Here is a 17,404-nt window from a genome sequence, read left to right as displayed (position 1 = left end):
AGAGAGGCTTTTGAAAGCAGTGCCCGAGAGTTTTGGGGTACTCAAAAAGGGTCGCTTCAGCCTCCACAAGAGCTTCAGTAAGTCCATGCAATCAGCACAGCAAGAGGGACTTCTTTAGGAGAGGGTTCAGAAGAGGGATCTCAGTGCTCACTGGAGGACCCTCTCTCTTTCCTACTGAATATCCCCCTCTACCATGCAGTTTCACCTTTAGATGATAATGCCTGGCATTTTAGGCACTGATTTTAAATTGTTGATTCGCCCATTTGTATAGAAATGGTGGAGAAAGAAAACTCTCCATTCACACCCAGTGACACCAGAAATTTCTAGGTGACATGCCATTCACCTCTTTTTGAAACCAACAGGTTGCTGGAAAAGGGCTTTTCCCCGTCTGAGGACTTTTTTTACTTTGTTTTAGAAAAGTTTGTAAGAACACAACTGAATGTCTAGGAAGACTGTGCTGTATTCTTCTTAGATAACATTATGAGGAAGTGGTAGGTAACTCCTGGACTTTTTTTCCCCTCTTCTCTCTTTTCCCTGCCTCAGCCAGCATCTAATTCTATATGTACAGGATGGGTCGTAGGGAGGGATGGAGTAAGTACACAGCAAATCTTGTTGAACCAACAATATATCAGTCTTTATTTGTTCCTTCTGCTCCCTGGATTCATCTGTGTTGGGCTTCTTCTCTCCAAAGAAAAGGGAGGGAGGAGTGAAAGGTTCCACAAGAGACTGTGAGATACCAGACTGATTATCCTTGTATGCTGCTGGAAAATCAACCAAACCATGTTGTACACATTCTCTTTGAGCAGGGAGCTAGCTATTCATAATTGTTTGTAAAATGCCTAGCACAGGTTGGCTCTTAAGATGCAAAAAAGTTGCAGAAGTTGCAGAGTTTTCAGTATAAGTATGTAGTGAGGAGACAGTTCAGAAGTATAATGCAGTCCAACAGTCTTTCTAAAAGTAGCCCCAAAGTGTTGTCTGCTGAGAAACACAAAGCCCCAATGGTACAAAATGTTCTCTGTGGGTGGTAAACCACCCCTACGTGGCATTCCACTGCCATATTGTGCAGAAATAGCCTCCAGTTCCTTCAAGACAACTTTGAGTCACCTTCTGAGTCTTTGCAGTAGCATAATCATGTCTGAGCAAGAATGACTAGCCTAGCTTGTTTTTCTCTCTTTTGCTTATGTGCACTTCGAGTCACTACAGATAACATAAATTATAGAGGAAGCTCTTAGGTTTCCCTAAACAGAAGCATAGTAACTATTGGGTTGTTAATATTTAATCTCTGCAAAATCAGGTTCAAAGCATTTCTGCTTTTCTTTCAAAGTGCCTAGAAGACCCTCTTGGTTTATTGGTCCTTATGGTGCTGTATATGTCGGGAAAACACTTGAGGCAGACAGTGTGGTATTTTGTTCTGGTGCCTTCTGATAATGCTCAGAAAGATGAAAAACATCATGATTATAAAAAAAATGTTGATGAGATGAGGGCTTGAGGAGACTTCTGTAGAGGTTAGTTACAGCAGCCAAGATCATTGTAAAACAGGTCACGTTCCTTCAATTCCTCTAAACAGAATATGTGAAGCCGATATATCTATGCACTTCCCATTCCTGGAGTTCGTATTTAACACTGCTACAGCTATGAGAGCAAGCACCGTTTTGGGTAGTTCTCAGGAGACAATCATAGGCAACAGCTGAGACACCCCAGGAGGGCTCCTGTCTGTGTGAGGTCCTGTTAGGAGCCATGCATTCTGCTTGCAGTGTGACTTAATTGTCACAGATTCTCCTTTGTCTTGTGATTAAAGGTGGCCTGTTGGTGGTTCACCAAGCGGCAAAGAACCATGGAAGAATAGTTTGGCTGCTGGGCAGCACTAGGTGAGAACTAATGTTTGAATTTCATGCTTAGTAGGTGAGACTTGGCAGAGCTGAATAAACTTAAATAGCAGCCCTGAAAAGCAAACATCATTTTTTCTCCCTAGGTTTGGCCACAGGACTGCCATCTCTGTCCCTACACTATTTCTGCTCTTGGGGCTTCCTCAGGAGGCAGAAGCAGACATGAACACAGATCTGTGCACCCCTTCAAGAGCTGCCATCAGGGACTCTTATGTCCTTTTGATCCTTTTTCTTGGCTGTTTCCTTTCCGGAGTGAGTCTTCTTGGTGGGTTTGTTTGCTTTTAAGCAAGATGAGATCACAGTGGAGCTTTTTCATAGCTTTAGCAAGAGAAGAGCTGATGATAGGATGAGGATCAACAGAAGGCTGATGGACAGAGCCTGCTGTGGTGTCCTGGTTCAGTCAAGGATTGTGCTGCTTGGCAATACCTGCCAGTCAGGGGGTAGGAGTGAGGTGGAAGAGGGAGTGGAATGCCAGAGCTGCTGTGATGGAACAGTTTGAGCCAGTGACTGCCCCTTGCCTTGGTTTTGGATGATTATTCTTGCACAGTTTGAAATCTAAGTGACAGGGCAGATGATGATGCTTCCCCTGCTGGGATCATCTAGAGGATATAAAATGAATCAGTGTAGGTTTAGCTGGCTGCCTGCAGTAGGGTTGTCTCATGGGTTTCTGTACACTCTAGGGCAACCAGACCAAGGGTGAGGTGACTGGTGCTCAGGTTTGCCCTGGCAGGGGAAGCAGATCTCACAGTGCTGTGTCACCTGGTGCCATCGCACACCATCCTGTGTGCCAGTCCTGGACTTGCGTGTCATGAAAAAGAATGCCTAAGGTGTCTCTGGAACTCCTTTCTTAGCCTGGATATCTTTCTGAGTGAGGAGTATTTATTTAGCACATCTTTCTTCTATTCTGTTATCAATTTTTCACTATCAAAATAGCAATTGAAGCTATTTGGAGGTTGTTGTAGGTGCAGCCTGATAATGTGGTATTCTGCGCTGGCCCTAATATGTGTTTGCCAGTGGCATGAAGAGCAAATCTGCTAACTTTTACTTCTTCTCTCAAGTTCCCTTAAAGCCCTGTCACAGTTTTCCACAGGGAGGCCAAGATGAACTCACCTGTCTGCAGATCTTAACATGTATTCTGCCTTGGTTCCTGATTTAGACATACCCAGTATTGCACTGTTGACTAAAGCTGGGGAGGCTGGCCAAGTTACTTACTGTGAGACTGAAATTTCTCTTTCTTTGTGCTGTCTCAAAGGCTACCAGGCTTCTGAGCACTTTTCAGTGCAAAAGTCTATCACCCCTGTTTTCATAAGTCTTCTGGTCCTCACAGAAGCTTTATGGCTCTTGCATTTGTTGCTTTCTTTAGGCATAGAGGGGGAGAATACCCACACTTTTGAGATGGCAGAAGGCAAGAGTAACTGAGGGAATCTGCAGAGACAAATTAAGAGCAAGTCAGTAAATTTAGCTGTCTGTCATTTAGCTGTCATATGTTATTGAAGGAGCAAAACCAGACCATGCATGGTGTAGATAAAGCTGCTTCGGCAGCTGCAATTGCAGCTGCAGTGTGGTCTGTTGGTTGCCATTGAGATTTGCAAGGTAAGCTTCTGTCAGGTACCTTCGATTTGAGAACTACTATGTGAAATAAATGCTTTCCTCCTTATGATGTATGGCAGAAAATTTGAACAAAATTTTGAGGAGAGTTTTTAGTAGAAATGGTGAAAGGGGCAAAAAGGGTAGGATAAATGAGCTTGCACATGGCAAAGAGTGACACTGAGAATATTATAGCTAAAAGCAGAGACTGCTCTATCTTTAGCTAAGTGCTTTACTCCATAGGAATTATAAACAGAGTTTCTGTAAGAATTATTACAATAAATATGGATACCTTTGCTGTCACATTAAAAAAGTCTTCTCAACATTACCAGTGATAAAATGTAGATAGAAGTGCAAAAAGAAAAACTAAAGAAATAAGAAATGCTCAGTTTAAATTTTGCTATAATAGGAAAGATAAATGACAATAATTGTTTGATAGCTCAGTCAACTGGCAATAAAATTATTTTTTAGCAGAAGGTGCAATGAAAAGTGATGTGACATCTCAGTCTTTGAATGAAGCATTTATTACATAGTTTCACAGCTCTAACTTTCTTCTCTTTTATTTTCAGATCTTAGAAATTTTAATATTCTGCATTCTTCTCTATTTTTACAAAAGAAAGGCTGTGAAACACATCGTGGTTTTGTTAATGATGGTGGCACTATTGGGTAAGAACATATTATTCACTTTAATGTTCCTGTCTGTTACTTGATAATTCCTTGTCACTCAGTCTCTCAGCTAGTTTAGATTGGGGCCATTTCAAAGTGGTGTGCTGAAGGAGAAACATTTGAAACATTTCACATGATTTTTACTGGGGTCTCTTTTTGGAGAAAAAAGCTGATTATGAAACATAGTTTCTATGCTTATTGATGGGAGTATTTCTTTTTGCAGATACCTTGAAAATAATATGCTATGTGGAATGGCATACTGAAGCTTTTTTTTAGATAACACTTTAGGTTTAGATCCTGGGAAAGTGGACTGTCTGAAACTTTGTTTCGGAGAGCAGGGTGTGAAAATCAGTTCTTTAAAACAGAGCAGTTTAAGACCTTGTAAGCACTCCTTAAACAAATGCAGTGATATGCTGTGACTGTACAACAACTTTTCTTTGAATTATTGATGACTATTGTCTATGTTGCATATGCAACATTTAATATTTTACCACCTTTCCAGAAGCATAACAAGAACTCAGTGGGCCACTGAAGTTTGTGGGCCACTGTCACCACAATCAATAACCAGAGAAATAGGGAGGTCACTTTATCGGGTAGCTTTCAATAAAGTTAAACTTGAATCAGTTTTGAGAAATGTCAGGAGGTTATCTCTGAAGCTCCACTGCTTATATTAAGAATTTTGACCACCCCACGTGACAAATTGTCCAGTCCTTGTCACTTCTCCATGAAAGCCTCATGGGACACCACAAGTCTTTGGTTGAAGTGAAAAGTGCTTGAACTGTGTTGTTCAAGTAAAAGGTCATTCTCTCAGTTCAGTGAATGCACGTATTAGTTTGCAAAGACTCATAAAGCACATTTCTAATGGAGATGATCGTGAGGGTTTTGATAAAACAGAATTTCACTAAGGTTTGCCAGGTACAAAATTTGGACTTGACTGAATGTGAAAAACCATCACAGCTTTCTTAACTATCTTCCTTCAGATACCTGAGTGGTTTCTTAGCTCAAAAGCTCAAACTTTTAGAACAATTTTTTGGGATAGTCTTCCCATATAGGTTTCCCAGACTAGGAACATTAGGATCTGTAGCTCTGCAGAAGCATCGAAGGATGTCCACGCTCCCTGTATGAGGCAGACATGGAAGAGCTCCAAAAGTCTTAAGTCTAACTGTTCCACTACTCCTGGTTTGCAGGAGGGAAGTGTGAGTCTAGCCATTCCCCAGCTCCTAGCCCAGAGCGTGGCAGCTTTAGCAGAGCTCTCCTGAGCTGCTCTGCAGCTTCCAGCACTGCTATGAGGAGTGTGAAGCACTGTGCACTCCTAAGCACTCCTAATGAGTGGATCCACCCTCCTTGTTGCGTAGCTGGAAGCCTGAAGATCTCCAGGTGGGCTCCTACACTGTCTGCCACAGTTCTGGGCAGGCCCACCGTGATGGCTGCCCCAAGCAAGGTCAACACACAGCTCCAGGAGACCTGGGTGGTTCATCTGTGTAGCCCTGCACACTTATTTTGCTGTGGAGCCTGCCGGCCCTGATGCTGCCAGTGTGAAAGGGACACTTGGAGATGCTGAACAGCAGCAAGGCTGCAAACCTGTGGCCTGGCAGGCACTAACTGCAGCTTGGTAGTCAGGCTGCAAACAACCAAAAATACAATTTCAGCTGGTGGCTGCTGAGGTTTTGGTGAGCATATGCAGCTTGAGGAAAAATTTGTTATTACTTCTGCTCTATTAAAAAAGACACAAACAAACAAATCCTGGTTTATGGGAAGTTCTGAAATACTGATATTTCCCTTGAAGATGAAATACATGATTTCATCTGACTCTGGTTCCTGCAGCTGTGCTGGTGCCTCGCAGTCTCCACAAAGTTACACCTAGAGCCTTCTCTTTGGTCTCCAACCTTTCTGCTGAGCAAAGTGATGGAGGGGTTGAGAAATTGCCCAGTAACTTTGCTCCCAGCTGTGACCTGCTCCCTGATACGTGACCCTTTGAAGGCCCTGCCTGCTGGAGGAGTAGATGAGGCTTGGGGTCCTGTTGGAAGCTTGAGCAAGGGAATTTCATCTTTTTCTGTTCAGATACATTCCTAGTGGAGTGTTCATACAGATGTAAATTAAATGTAGAAAGGTTTCTTTAAAGAGAGAGCAGCTCTTGTGTTTCACTGGATATGCAAGCTACTTTCATCATGAAGAAAATACAGAGATGATCATAAAATCTGAAAACATTTTGCTTAGTACAACTGCAAATTCATTTGGTGAGAATTATCTTGCCTCATGTATATACTGAAAGTTATCATAAGTTTGAGGGGACATATTTCAGATTAAAGTGAGATTTCAGAGTTTTCTGCCCTAACAGCTGGAAAGTGACATCATTTGTTACACTAGTCTTGAGGGGAGGTCGTTACAACAGAGAAACGAAAACCATTTCCTAGGTTTTGAAACTTATTCCAGAGCTAATTTAGCAAAAAAAGACCATTCCACTTTTCAAAGAAACTAAACCAACCAACAAAACAAACAAACGAAAACCCCCAGTGCTTTCTTTTCTGCCTTATTAAAATTATGAGGCATGGAAACTGCCCTTTTGTCAGAAAAAAAAATTCAGGAATCTACTCTTAGGTGGACAGTTCAAACTACTGATTTTTACCTATAAGTGTTCTTTTAAAATAATAGCTCCCCCATATTAGAGTGCAAATCTCAATTTTTATGTGCACTGCTTGTTGGGGCTTGAGTGTATTTTTGACTTTGTATCATACCATTTGCACTACTGCAGACCAGCATTTGACCTCTGCTCGGTGTTACAGCTGTGTTTGTTAAACCACTTCACCTGTTTCCATTACAGAGAAAGAAATTAAGTACTTGATGAAAACGTTGTTATGAAAACAGTGAATTTCATGGTGGTGAACAGGATCATCACAAGATGTGTGCAACTCTTAAACTCTCCCTGAACTTTTGGACTTGCTAAAAGAAAAATACTTACAATCAAAACCACAGACCTGAATTCATTCTTTTTCTCCCACCTTTTCTCCCAACCTTGGCCTGAACTTTTTGCACAGTGCAGGTCTCCTTGCCAATCTGAATGTTGCAGTTACAGGAGGATGAATCAGACCACTGAAATCCAACACTCCTCAGCTCTGCACGAGGGGGGAACTGGATCCCAGCTGGGGAACGGTGCTCCTGACAATTAATTACCTTTCTTCAAAGGTCATCTCTGAAGCCTGACTCTTCTTAAAATTTTTAGTTTCTTCTGGATTTGTTACATTTTATTTGCAGTAATCACAGCCTACTTGGGTTAGGCTGTGATTCAACAAGCCAATAGCACACTCCAAAAGAAAATCTAAAGTAACTCTCAGCTCCTTTTCTAAAAGACCTGTCTTGCAAGACTTCTGTGAACTGCTGATATGTGTTAAAACCGTTGCCTGCTGTCTGAGATTTGTTTGTGGTGATGCAATGAGAGTGATTCAATGAATTGACAACACCCTACTGAAATATTCTGTTCTATTGGCTAAGTCCCGTAAATGTTCTTAAGAGCCCCACTCCTGAAAAAAAGGGCAGACCCCTGTGTTGGTTGTCTGCCCTCTATACATAACTCATGGGGAGAGTTAGGAGCTTTGGGATGTGATCCCAGAAGTCAGCTTTGGAGAGCTTTGTCCAGCTCCCACCTCAGCAGAGAAATCCTGAAGGTGAAGAGTTATTTTAGGCTGCCAATGTCACATGCAGGCTGCTATTAAGAGGTGTCCTAACTGCTTTGAACAGATAACCAGACCTCTCAGACCTCTCCTGAATAATGCAACATGGGCTCCAAATTAGCAGCTGGAGCTAAGTAAAGTATGTCTAGAAGTCAAGGGGGCTGTTGTATCACCTCCAACTGGTAGTCCAATGTGCTCCAAAAACTTAAAAGCAAAACACGAAGTACACATGGAGCTAAGGCCGCTTTGGGTTTTGATGTAGCTTAGCAAGTGTTTATAAAATTCTACACTTGGTTTTAGGTGCCCAAATCCTACCTGTCTTATTTTAGGTAATCAGACCTCTGGCTCTGACCTGGAACCTTGTCCTCTCTCCCTCGTGCTCTGAGGTTACTGCTGTGAATCCTGCCCTGCTAATCTATCCCCTTCTCTTTCAGCATCAATGACTGTCATTGCTGTAAAGGCTGTGTCCAGTATGATAACACTATCTGTGAAGGGGAAAATGCAGCTAACTTATTCCATTTTCTATATCATGGTTGCTTTAATGGCAAGTTCTTGTGCTTTCCAAGTCAAGTAAGTGACCTTCTGCTTATCTCCTAACCTTCATACACATTTTATCTGTGAGTTTTATTTGGTACTGATAATGATTCCAGATACAAGTTGCATTTTGAGGCAACAAATTCCTGGCAGGGCCTTGACAGATGCATTTATTGTCTCCAACTGATGGTATTGCTTATTTAAGCTTTATTTCTTAGTTTATTATTGATTGTTATAGATGCTACCTCCTCTCCTTATCACCTTCTACAAGGTCTTCTCAAATTTGCTTGACTAGTTTTGACACAGTTCTTAACTTATTAAATGAAATTTATGTTTATGTAATCTTTTGGGGGTTATGTTTAGAAATCTTTATTACTGAATAATCAAATGGCCATGTTATCCTCATTATGCATGTCTTCTCCCCAGCTTTATGTCACCAGTCAGACTGAAGAAGAGAGTTTATCTGAACTTTCTCCCTGCCTCTGTTAAATCTGCATCTTGCACTTTGCTATCCTGTATCTCTGTACCTTTCTAGGAAATAGTTAACTTTTGGTGTGCAGGGGACATCCAAGTTTTCCCTTCAGGCCTCTGGTCTGTTAAGGGTTTGGTTTATGCTGCTTTTGCAGATTGCTGGGTATGGCAGTGTGGTAAAATATGTCTTACAGCTGAACAGAGTGTCTGTTTCCTTTATGCCTGTCCCTCTGCTTCAGGTGCTGATAGCATCATTCAGTAATCTCATCTAGACTGTTCAGTGTAAGCCTGAGTATTTACTTGCATGATTATTTTCCGGTAGAAGAGCCAACCCAGCTTTTTCATGGCAGAACATACCATTCCCATGTGGAATCAGAAAGTCCATGCATTATTATGCAGTGACTCTCCATGGCTGACTCAGGAACTCCCCTGTAGCAGATTATAGAGTGATTTACATCCAGCTTGTCTTCACTGGAAGAACAGCTCTGGGCATTTAAAATAGGAAATAAGAGCTTGGTAGATAGGAAGCTTCTGAATTAACCTCCATCTTTCCAGTTTTTCTTTATTTCTTTTGCTGGGCCAAAATTAAAACAGAAGTGAAATGTGCCCATTTCATTCCCTGGGCTGAGTGCCTTTCTCTCTTCTCTCTTGGATGCATTTTCTAATGGGGACAGTACTGTCAGAATAAATTTTTCATTTTATTTGTTTCCTCATTTTATTTGATTGTCATGTGTTAGCTCAGAACAGCCTGTGCTGGAACAATCTCCTGGATCCAGCGCTGGGCCTTGGTATCATTGTTTTAGTTCCTGTGACCAAGTTTGTTGCAAATGGGAGAAAATAATGAGGTGTTTTCAATGACTTCAAAATCCTGACTATCTTGTGGATATGTAGGATTTCTTTATTTTTAAAGCACCATGGAGACTGTTCAACAGTTGCTAAAATAACTATGCAATTGCTTTAATGGCTAAAACAGATCCAAGCTTGGATTTTTACTGTGCACATATATTGCACCAGTGAAACATTTAAATGTGGTTCTTTTTATAGGTTAGAATATACTCTGAAGGCTCCTGATTTTTCTCTTTTGGTCTGGAATGCACTGGTCACATAACAAAGTATCTTCTGGTGCATCCACAAGTTCACACTCATGGTTGATCACTCTATGGGTAAATGTTGATAGCTGTGGTCTCTGTAAAAGTGAGTTAATTGCTTTGCCTTTTCGATCTGCTGATGCAGACTGTGGAGGCTACTCCATGGCCAGTTTCTTGACCCTGCAGGTCTGTGTGCAGTGTATGCTGCTGTGGTCCTGCACACTCTTGGTCGTGAATGTGGTGAGGATTCATGTTGCCTTTCTGAAGACGACAGCAGAGAGTTTCCAACCCAAGGAGCACAGGCTTGGAGCTATCTTCCTGGACTTTCCCGGCAGGACAGGATGTTTCTGGGGTGTGATTGCATGGATAAATATACAAATAGGTGTTTCAGCCAAGCTGGATGGAGCATTAGCAGCAATGTTGACTTCAGCAAAGTGAAACAGTTCCTACAAGAACTCACATGTTCATGTTTGTGCTGTAAATATACCCTTACACAACCTGTTTAAATTAGAGCAACTTGTCCCTGGCTGCTTGCAAGCAGCACTGCTTCCAAGAACCGATGCAGACCATAAGAAATAATACCCTAGCATTCCTGCCTTATCTGTGGAAGACAAAATTTTTCCAAAAATGCTTAAAAAAAATATCCATTGATAGCCCATGGCCAGAAGGATTCATGCCAACTCTCTTGTGTCTTGTTTGTACTCTGCAGAGTCAAAACCAGAAAGTAAATTCAATACATGTATGCTAGTTAGGGCTATTGGGGTAAGAAACAGTCACACTTATTGTTAAACTGACATAAGGTGGCTTAACCTGACTTAAAGTACAAGGAACCTCTTGTAGGCATGAGGTGTAATAATGCTTGTCTTGCAGGTTCTTGAATCAAGCAATGCATCTGTATGAAGCAACAGCAGTTGTGCCCATTAATTTTGTGTTTTTCACCACCAGTGCCATCATTTCAGGTTTGTTTCCAGCCTTCTACCTCTACACAATGATGTTCTAAACATCACGTTTTCAAAAATTACTACCTGTGAACAGGAACCCAAACCAGCCATGGTTTTTCTCTTCACAAAAAGTTTTTCCTAAGTCACAGGTGTTTAAGTTCTGAAAAATAAACAAGTTCACAACTTCTGAAGCAAAATAAATGGCAGGGATGTTGGAACTAGATTATCTTTAAGGTCCCCTTCCAACACAAACCTATTTTCTATGAAAAACAATCAAATTCTAGCTCTTCCAGAATAGATATGTGTGATTTACTGTGTCTTGCTGGCTTACTAGAAGAACCTGCATTTATCCTAGCCTCATCTTGACATCCAGTAAATGCGTTTACCATGTGCACACCAGCCTCTCTGTATACGAACTGGTAGAGTAATTTTAATGGCCTGGCAAACTACTCAAATGACAACCAGCTGTGTTTCATAGTAGTTAGCGTATATTCTGTTTCAGAAGGTGGAATTCTGGGTTAAGTGAAGGAAATAAAATTACTCCAAAGACTTTTTAATCATTTAACATTTTATTCTGGGTGAGAACTTTGAACTCAACATTGTTAAAGAGGGACTGCAAATCTTGGAAATGGTGCGCAGCATCAGAACATGAGCAGGGAGGACGACTAAGATGCTGTATCAGCAATGAGCCAAAATGATCATGTTGTTAGAACATTTATGACTCATTTTAACACACACTGGGGGCTTTCCTGTCATTGCTGTGCAGAGTTTCTCATGCAGAGCTGCCATTAATGAGAAGGGAGTTAGCTTCACGCACAGATTGCCTCAGCACCTGTGTTAGAAGAGACCTACGCTTTGTGACTGAGAGAAGACTTGTGCCAAAAAGGGGTTGCATTCCTATGGCCATATGGGAAGTTTGGCCTGGTGCCTCCTTAAGAGATCAAGTACCTATTCAGGAATGGCTTAATAGCTTTGAGACTGGATACACATGTATTTGCACCAGGTTAGTTAAACCAGTGTAGGGCTTAGAAGAACAACCTCTGCTGAATCTTGCTGGGCTGCTCATAGAAGGTATCTTGTCTCGTGCCACCCCCATCCCCAGTTACAGCCTTTGAAGACACAGTCACACTTCAGCTGCACTGGTTCACACTGGTGTTTCTAAGCAGAACTATGCTCATCAGTGGTTTAAAGCTAATATACTTGGCTGCTAATCGGAGCAGCTGAGATCCAGATACACATCTGGTTCTGTCACCTCCACTACAGAGGTGCTAATTCCTGGAAGAGGGGTGACCAGAAAGAGCTAGTGATCCCTTCAGCCAGAAAGATTTGGCAAACTTGTCTGCTGGAGCCCTTAACTTGGTATAAACATGAGGGACACAGTTAATTATTGAAAATCTGTTCCCAATTGGAGTTAAGATGTCCACATGGTCTGCTGGAGTATCTTAACGAAATCCATGAAGAACCTCTTAGCTATATTGGTATGTCTTTGCTTGTGAATAAGACCTTGAGTTTGACCTGCATAAAAACTGTTGCTGACAATGCAAAAAATACCTGCATCCGTACAGTTACTAACCCAGCACATGTTCCAACCTGATTGACTAAATCTTCACCAGTCCCATGCAGTATCTTGAAAAAGCCTAGATTATAGAATATAGGCACATAAAGTGAACACATCACAATGTGCATTAATACCTTATTTGGGATTTTTTTGCTCCGTTTAAGCATGACACTGCTCCTGACCCTCCCAGCTGTAATTCATATCACTTGGAAGCCAGTCAAGATCTGCAATTCTTGTTTCTGTCACATTCCAGGGGTCATATTTTATCGGGAATTCCAAAGTGCAGCTTTCCTGAGTGTGTTCATGTTTCTGTTCGGGTAAGTGTATCAGCCTAAAATCTGCACTGTTTCAGTTTGTACTGAAACACCATTGCCTTGTGCCTTCTTTTCTCAGTAAGAAGAAACCTGCCTTGTTATTAAAATATTATGGAAAAGCCATTATAGCAGGATAAAAAAAAACACTAAAAAAAAAGATTGATGTCTGTGCTTTGGGAGTTTGGAGCCCGGTTTTGAATCCAAATATGTAAAAATGTGAGACACTTATGAACTACTAATCTCATGATGGAATGAAAAACCAGCAGCATGTGTTGCTCCAGCAGGAAGGAGAAATCACTGTTCTGCACCAAATATCAAGTTACAGGGGGTTCTTTTACAGCTGAGACATCTCCTCCCATGTTACCTTCCAGTTGTGTGTCTGCTGCTGCTAGGCATGGGCAACTATATGAGCTGCTTGCCTATAAGGGAATAATATAATAACTCTCTCCCACCTTCCTGTGTCAAGAAAGACACAGTGTGCCTGCAGAAGAATTCAGAGCATGCTAAATAAATTCCTGAAGAATGGCCTAGGTGTTATGAGAGCAGGAACCTTCTCCTGGCTCTCAGCACTATAAAAACTTTTGGGACAGGGGACAGTTACTCGATAATGGGTGTGAGATGGTTAAAAGCATCTCAGAGAACTACTGGAGGTGTCTTGCCACAGTGCTGTCAAATAAATGGGGCTGATAGCTACAGACATCTTCATCTTCTGCAGTTGGGCTGGAGTAGGTGCACACAACTGCTGTCTTGTCTGACTGTAGACAAAAAAGAGACAAAAACTGGAGATGAGCAACCATGTATTTGGCAAATAGGAATTAGGAGTTGTGTGTCCAACATAGAGCAGATAGAAGATTTGTCCAACCATAGCAGTTTTTCACTGCTTCTGGCTTGCAGCTTGCCCCTGAGACACACAGTCAAATGAGAAAAACAACAGAGATGTTGATTGTCTGCAGCTAGACTGAGTTGTTAATGAAATTGCACATGCTAGAATGCTAGTTTGGATGCTCCGTGAAGATTTGCTCAGGGATTCAAATGTTGTGGTCTCACACTCACAGGCATTTGATTAGGTATATATTGCTGAAAGTGTAATTTTGGCTGTGGAGCCTTTGGAACTGATAATAAAGCTTCAGGAGGCAAAAACTAGACTGAAAGAAATCCCAAGATGAATTTATAGAGCTTCCAGGAAGAAGTGTTTCTTTATAAACTCAGCAACTTGTATTTGGAAGTCCTTGAAAAAGAAACATGGAAAGAAATTCTCATCTCAGATGCAGTGAACTGTTTCTAATGATACTCTGCCACTGTTATTTTGCAGGTGTCTACTGTCTTTCCTTGGTGTGTTTATAATTGCAAGAAATAAAAAAGAGGAGCATTTACAAATTCCTTTTATTGACTGTGGACATATTCCTGGTACGTAGGGCTTTTTTTCTGTCTCTGTTTAAATGAGGTATCTGATAATGGGATGACCTAGGAGAATTGAGTCACAGATGTGCTCTAGTCATATTTAATAAATATACTGTTCCCTTAATTTCTATTCCTGTTCCCAACAGATTTTTCAAAGAATTTTTCAGAGTTTTTTCAAACTATTGTTACAACCAGTCAAATGAAAACAGTGATTACTAGAGCAAAGAATGTTTAAATGATGGATTGATGGGGGATTTGTTTTATTAAAATTCTTTACAGAGTTCTTGTTTTTCCCTTCTCTCACCACATTTCCTTAGGACACAAACTGACAGGGAAAATACAACCAGATTCTCACAGTTCATGCTATGGCACACTGAATAAGGAAGATGACTTGGTGAAAAGTCAAAGCTGAAAGAAGAAAGGACCTTACTTGTCAACTAACAGGAGGAATACCACTGGAACAAGGCACAGCAGCACTTTTTTGTTGAACATATTTAAGTACACATTGAACTCCTGTATGTTGATGAGTCATAGTATTATTTAATCCTAATTAATTTATCCTGTGATTCTACCAAATGGATTCTAAATATAAAGGAAGCCTTAAGAAAAACTAAATAACCATTAATGATACAGAATATTCTCCTAGTATCAATGCCTCTTGGGGATATTTTTAGAGTCTTAATTGCCTTGAAATGCAAATAGGCACAGAACAGGATTATAAAAATTCCCCTTTGAAACCCCTCAGATCTGTGTAGATGCTTAAAGACAAAGGTGGGAAATGAGAACTTTCATAAGTGACTTCAAAGTATTCTGCTGTATGTACAATTCCTTTTAAATCTGTTCCTTCCTGTTCTGGAGTCAAAGCTGTGGGCATATATACAGTGGACACAAATAGGTAATCACAAAGAATTTTGGATTATACGCAGAGGGACAATCCTGATTATCTCCTACCATCAGATTGATTCTCTTATCTTCCAAGGAAATAAACACTTGTGTGAGGAGGGGGAAGAGAATATTCGCCATAAACATAGGCACATGGGCATGTATACATATCTGAGGTGCCCAGCCAAGGCAGGCCTAGGGAATTATGCTTGATGTTTTACAGCCTTCGAGAAGAGTCCTGTGCACTGGGCTCTATGACCTGTTAGCATAGTCTGTTCTGAGTTTAGCTTCTTTTTCAGCAAAAGCAGGTTTTAGTGAAGAAAGTACATAGTTTTTCAAAGGAAGTGGGGTAGCCAGGCTCCCTCTCTTGATGTGTCTTGGAAAAATACTCCTAAAAAAGAAAAGTAGGGCAGCTCCTTGTTACCACTGCTAAAGCTGTGTGAGGAAAGGCTGTAAAAAACAGAACCACAAAGAGTCACGGTAACTGTACCACTTTTCCGTCATTAAATGGTAGTGTCTCCACATTGATTTAAAGAACCAGAAGTGATGGGAAAGATGGCAATACAGGCTCCGTATTCAGATTTAGGAGGTCTTTGTGTCCCTCAGTCCCAGATGCCCAGCAAAAAAAAGCTTCCTCTGGGCATTCATCATGGGTCCACTTAACCCTGCCTGATAGTACTGATACACCTCAGCCAGCACAGTGGGGAGCAGACACATCCTCTGCATGAAAACTTAAAGTGCTCTTGAAAAATGTGCATGTCTTGTTTTAGGTTTAAATTAATCTGCAGTAATGGATAGGGGCCATAGACTGTGTGTATTTTGTTTCAGTGAGATAAGAGGAAATGAGGTCTCTTTTTCTTTCTCAAATAATTTTTTATTTAATTTTAAAATAGCTACAGTTGAAGATCCATAAGGCAATTTAATTTCAAATGCTACAAAGCACACATAAAGCTGCAGTTTTTCCTGTGGAGCAATGGCCCAGGAACTAGGGCATGTGGGGACTTGTGAAGCTGTTTTTCAATATGGACCTTTCCCAGATGACACAGGACAAGGCTCTGTGTCTGCACCTTACTTGTACTAGCTGCCTGGCTTGGCCTTCCTTTCCCCTCTTACAGCTTGAGTTGAAGTTTCTAAAGCTTAAATAAAAATTTTAAAAAGCACATTATTTTCAGGTGCTTTCTCCAGGGAGTAAGAGCATGCCTCTCTCTTTCTTTTGCAAGTCAAATTTAAGCTTCTTTCTAAGTCTCAAGTGAGAGTGTGTGCTAAAGATGGAAATAGGAGGCCTACAGGCTTTTGTTCTATGACCTGGGAAACAAATGAGTGAAAGGGTTTGGTTTTGTTGCTTTTCTAAATGATTGGCCTTGGGCATCTTTCCGAAATCTGTTTCCATGACTCAGGAGGTCTGGAGGAGGTAATAAAGGTTACCAGGTATAGGATTTTCTCTTTAGAGTAAGAAATCAAATGTAAAAATCTGGTAAAAGTTATTATTTATTTTATATTTCTGTATTTCTTCTTGAACAATGCTTTTTTTTTTCTTCCTATGGGTTTATACTAAAATTATAAGGGTTAAAATGTTATCTTTAAACCCTAACATATTTGAAAGTAATTTATGGAGCAAAACACTGGTGAGAATTATATGCAATTAAAAGTTGTGATTTGACACAGTCTTTGAAACTCAAGTACGTTTCAACTAATTAATATATTACAAGATCAGAAAAACTCAGTGATGAGAATTCATTACTGCTCTGCCAAGAAAGGGACATGACTTATTTCAAGAATCAATTTCTAATCAATGCTGTTTTCAGATTCTGCTTGCCATACTTAGGTAGCAAACACCACAGACAAAGCAAAAGCCTTTGTGCTGGAATACTAAACCATCTCTGAAGCCCTTCTCTTTAATAATGAGTTATTTTCGTGTAAGGTTTTTCCTGATATCAAAAATGTGAGCTAGATAATAAGCTGCAAAACTTGCACCTGCAGACTGAATTTTCCTGAACAGATCCTCCATGGGATATGCAGAAATCAAACCAAGGGAAGGCATGGTGGGCAGGCAACATCCCATGTGGTCCTCCAGGCTCCAGCTTGGGATTTTTGACAGACCAGAACCAGGAGGACTCGTTTAATGCTTGTTCCACTGCTGGTCACGCTGCAGCAAGAGATGAAGTATTAACTGGCCATGGGCCTGGAAATGGGAGCTCTGGAGTAGAGCGAGGCTGTTTAATTTTTGCTGTAAAATATCCAGATGCATTTACCCAATGTTTTCAGCTGGCAAAAAATAAGTGACCTTTGGACTAGATTTGTCTATCTGCCGATGGTAGGGGCCTGGTGTTCTCCTGGCAGGCTGATTGCCTGCTCCTCCCTACAACCCAACTTTTGGCAGCATCATGCTTTTCATGTAAGGGCACTGG

General features: G+C 41.0%; 1 protein-coding gene across 2 annotated transcripts in view; it reads left to right on the top strand.

Annotated features, from left to right (window-relative positions):
- NIPAL2 (NIPA like domain containing 2) overlaps positions 1–16,656 on the top strand; it is a 49,439-nt gene extending 32,783 nt beyond the window's left edge. The window contains exons 6-11 of one of the 2 annotated variants that reach the window (XM_017806343.1): positions 4,043–4,139; positions 8,242–8,377; positions 10,771–10,859; positions 12,653–12,716; positions 14,026–14,120; positions 14,432–16,656. In XM_017806343.1, the coding sequence (XP_017661832.1) occupies positions 4,043–4,139; positions 8,242–8,377; positions 10,771–10,859; positions 12,653–12,716; positions 14,026–14,120; positions 14,432–14,526 (576 nt within the window). In that variant the 3' untranslated portion in view covers positions 14,527–16,656. Of the gene's footprint in view, positions 1–4,042; positions 4,140–8,241; positions 8,378–10,770; positions 10,860–12,563; positions 12,717–14,025; positions 14,121–14,431 lie in introns of both variants that reach the window. The other variant, XM_017806344.1, reaches the window with a different exon arrangement.
- Positions 16,657–17,404: the final 748 nt, after the last annotated feature.

The sequence above is a fragment of the Lepidothrix coronata genome, unplaced genomic scaffold (genome assembly GCF_001604755.1).
Source record: "Lepidothrix coronata isolate B3197 unplaced genomic scaffold, Lepidothrix_coronata-1.0 Scaffold15, whole genome shotgun sequence".
Lineage (NCBI taxonomy): Eukaryota > Metazoa > Chordata > Aves > Passeriformes > Pipridae > Lepidothrix > Lepidothrix coronata.
This window is presented reverse-complemented; position numbering and strand designations above follow the sequence as displayed.